Source organism: Tupaia chinensis, unplaced genomic scaffold (assembly GCF_000334495.1).
Source record: "Tupaia chinensis unplaced genomic scaffold, TupChi_1.0 Scaffold000238_1, whole genome shotgun sequence".
In the NCBI taxonomy this organism is placed as follows: domain Eukaryota; kingdom Metazoa; phylum Chordata; class Mammalia; order Scandentia; family Tupaiidae; genus Tupaia; species Tupaia belangeri.
This window is the reverse complement of record NW_006159716.1, coordinates 2,731,318-2,735,163: the sequence shown is the minus strand read 5'-3', so window position 1 is coordinate 2,735,163 and position 3,846 is coordinate 2,731,318. Positions and strand designations below refer to the sequence as shown.

The 3,846-nt window shown below is 56.6% G+C and overlaps 1 protein-coding gene across 1 annotated transcript in view; it reads left to right on the top strand.

The window, feature by feature from the left end:
- Nucleotides 1-1,098: 1,098 nt before the first annotated feature.
- Nucleotides 1,099-3,846, top strand: part of FOXP4 (forkhead box P4) — a gene marked incomplete in the record, with an annotated part of 45,167 nt that continues 42,419 nt past the window's right edge. The window contains 2 exon segments of the mRNA XM_027771915.1: nucleotides 1,099-1,208; nucleotides 1,700-1,925. Coding sequence (XP_027627716.1) covers nucleotides 1,716-1,925 — 210 coding nt within the window.

Here is a 3,846-nt window from a genome sequence, read left to right as displayed (position 1 = left end):
ACCAATTGGGTCAGGGAGACCATACAGTTACTGGGCTACCTAGGCCGGAAGGAATCGGAAGGAGGGGAGGGAGGCTGGCTTCCATGGGCCTTGATGAGCTCTGTGTGGTCTGGGTCAAGTCCTTGACCTCGCGGAACCTTGGGTGTTCACCCTTACGGTCAGGGTAGGTGGTGGAGGGGCCAGTCAGTGCTGGGGCTTACTCTGCCAGGAGCCTAGTAGATGCTGTTTTGTTTACTCCTCAAAAGACTAAGAGACGGAGATCAAATACTCCCACAGACAAACTGAGGTTTAGAAAGCTCAAGATGTGTGACAAAAATCAGCGGTGGGTACCAGGCATGTTCTGCTTGACTGAAATCCACGCTTCTCTCAACGGGCTGTGGCTCTAGTACCCCCACCCTCACCCCTGCCAGAATGTGGGAGCAGCTCTGCATACCAAGGTCTCCCCATCTTCCTCATAGCTTCTGCATAAAGCCCTGGAGATGGTGGGCCCTCCGTCATGTTGGACGGAAGCTCAGGTCGCCTCCCCCTCACTGCCCTTGACCGTCCCAAACACACCCTGCATCTCAGCCACTGCTCGAGAGGCATTCCCGGAGAGGGAATGGGAGGGATGCAGGCCTGCCTCCTTTGCCTGGAGCACATCACCTAACCTTCTGGACCTCAGTTGTTCCATTTGTAAAATGGGCATGATGACAATGACCTCCCGTAGTCCTTGTGACGAGGAATCACAGTGCCTGTAGACAGAGAGTAAATATTGTCGGGCGTGTGCTTTTGGCCAGGAACTGGGCAGAGGGCTTCAGAATGGAAGGTGGGAATGGGACCAGGGCTTTGTTCTCTGCACACCTCCACACCAGTGAGCCAGGTGCCTGGGCAGATGGCAGCCATTTTACTGTAGAACAGACGTGGGGGTGAAGGTGATGGATCTCACATGACTGACTCCATAGTTCAAATCCCAGACCCCCATAGCTTGAAAGACATTCCAGGCATGTGTGCGTGCATGCCCAAAATGCTCAGAGGAGAATGGAAGAAAAGGGACTGTGGTGTGCCCCCCACTCCCTGTGAAGTAATTCTCACTTTCCCTTTCTCTGTCTCTCTAGTGAGTGCACACTGCCTATAGCAAACAAACAAACAAAAAAAGGTGGGGGAGGCCTTACATGTCCTGAGAAGACGACCCTGCGCTGGGGGCTTCCTTGTCTGATGGCCCACTACAGGTGGAGTAGAGGAGGGCAGTGTGGCGGGTTCCCAGTGAGGGGGTTATCTGCTTTTACATGGCGGCAGCACCCACGGCCCCCAGCTTCCCCTTAATACCTGGGCCTGGAGGGGGAGTCCAGAGCAGGTTGAGGGCTCCTGATGCAGGCAGGGCAGCTCGTTGTCCTCACCTCCCTGCCCAAAGTCTGGAAGTCAGGGGTGTATGGGGGAGGGGACACGGAGAGGCTGGCGGCTGTCTGGAGCTGTCCCTTACCATGCCTAGCGGGGGTGATACTGGGAGGGGCTGCACCTCAAGAGGGGTCCCAGGAGTGGCCTCTGGGAAGTGGAGAAGACACCCCAGAATCCAGCTGGGGGTGGAGGGAGTGGGTGTTTGGTGGTGGTGGTTGTGCTGGTGATGGTGTGTTATTGAGGGGACGTCTGTGACTGCTCTGGGTGCAGCCTACCCTGCCTGTCCAGCCTTGAGCTCACCCCCTCCCCACCTCTCCTCTTCCAGGTCCCGCTAGAGCAACATGATGGTGGAATCTGCGTCGGAGACAATCAGGTCGGCTCCGTCTGGGCAGAATGGTGTGGGCAGCCTCTCTGGGCAGGCTGATGGCGGCGGTGGTGCAGCCGGGGCTGCGGGCACAGCCGGAGGAGGCCCGGGAAGGGACGTGGCCACAGGCGCAGACAGCAACGGTGAGATGAGCCCTGCGGAGCTGCTGCACTTCCAGCAGCAACAGGTAGGAGCGAATGCCCTTCCCGGGCTCTGGGGAGGAGGAAAGGGCACCCCAGGCTGTCCCTCTCCAGACGGCCGCCTGGGCTCCGCTGCCACACCAGGCAGCCGCACATGGACAGTACCAGGGACCCCCTCTGTGCCCACACATTCTGTGGACACTTTTGAGGAGCAGAGTGTTCCCGAGAGAGAAGTGAGGCTCAGAGGGGGGCCTGAGGTCACGGATCCTGGAACAGTCCCAGAAATGCCATGAGGACAAACAGACGCCTGGGCAGCAGGTTTAAGAGCCCGTGTGTTGAACAGGGGACGCCTCCTCTCCCGTTTCTGGCTAGGAAATGGGAACTGGCTAAAGTAACAGTGTGGGGGGGTGCACAAAGGGGCACCCTCACTGTATTTTTATTGTAAAACATTTCCCCACCTCCAAGGCTGCCTGAACCCCTGATCCAGGCTGTGAAGAAGTTAACTGGCAGGCACCAAGGGCTAGTTTTAGGGTTCAGGCTGGGAACCCCTGTCCATCGCCCTTTCCTCTAACGTCCCATCATCCCCACCCTGAAGTGCAGAGTTCAGGAGTTCAAGACCAGCCTATCTGAGGATCGAGAGGCAGCAGGGTGCAGAGCCGGGCTGGGTGATGACAGAGCATGGCCCCATCCTGGCCCCACCCAGGGGGAAAAGAGAATCATGCTCGACAAGTTCAGGAGAACCGGCCCAGCGAGCCCGGCCTTGGGATTCTCCTTCTCTTGTTTGACTTTGCTCCTGAAATCGCTGCTGGCAGCGCTAACCCTTGGGGCCTCCTCTGGGAACCTGGACAAGTGGAGTCCTGCATGTCCCTCCCCAGCCAGTGCCCCCACCCGCCACCTCGGGTGTGTCCAGATGTCTGCATCCACAGTGCCCTCAGCTCCCCACTCTCCCTGGGTTCACCCTGGGACTCCACCCGCTACTCCGTAACCCCTAGGGTCCCTTTCCCACCATACTCCTTGGAGCCAGAGGTCAGACTAGAAGCAGCACCATCAGAAGCCCTGCACCCCTGCATGGAGCCGATCGGCCAGTACTAATGCAGGAGTTGAGGAAACCGGGTTAAGTCCCAGCCACCCCTTGCCAACACCAAGTCCTATACCTACAGATAAGATGCAGGTTGGGTGCGAAACCCTGTAATATACTGACTTGTTGACATAGATGCAAGAGGAATTGAGGGTTTTTTTTTTTTTTAAGTTCGTTTGTTTGTTTGTTTGCTTTTGGAGAGGTTTTTGCTATAGGGCGCTTGCGCTCACCAGAAAGAGAGAGACAGAGAGATGGAAAGCGAAAAATCACCTCCTGGGGGGATGGCCACGCCACAATCGCTTCTCCTCCATTCTCCTTGTGGGATCTTGGGCATGCATGCACATGCACCCGGAGTGACTTTAAGCTGCCGGGTCCTGGATTCGAACTATATGGGGTTGACTACATGGGAGTCCAGCAACATGACCATTATGCCATCTGTTGGTCCCTAAGTTTCTTTCTTTCTTCCATAAAGAGATGACAGCCCCAGCAGGGTCCGGGACATCGCAGTCCGTCCCTGGCGTCCTCAGTACGTGTGCCCAGTGTACTCAGACAGCTTTCCCATGCCAACCCAGGACCCCGCCTCTCGTGTGGGTTGGCCCCGCTGAGCATCCATTCCACCACTGCACCATCATGCAGTCTGGAATCCAGGGCTTCAGAAGTCGTCTTCTCTTGCCAACAGTGGGAATTACAATGGGAAGGGCTCGTCTCTTTTCCTCAGAGAGGTGGTTCTTAGGAGTTTACAGGCATCTGCCAGGCCTTCTAAGCAGGTTCTGTGGGGGAGAGACCCAGAGTCTGTGCTGTCTGCTGGGGACAGAAGGTCAAAGGATGAAATTCTACCCTTTTTCAAAATAATAACAACACAAGAGGCCACCCATTTCGTATGGCCGGCT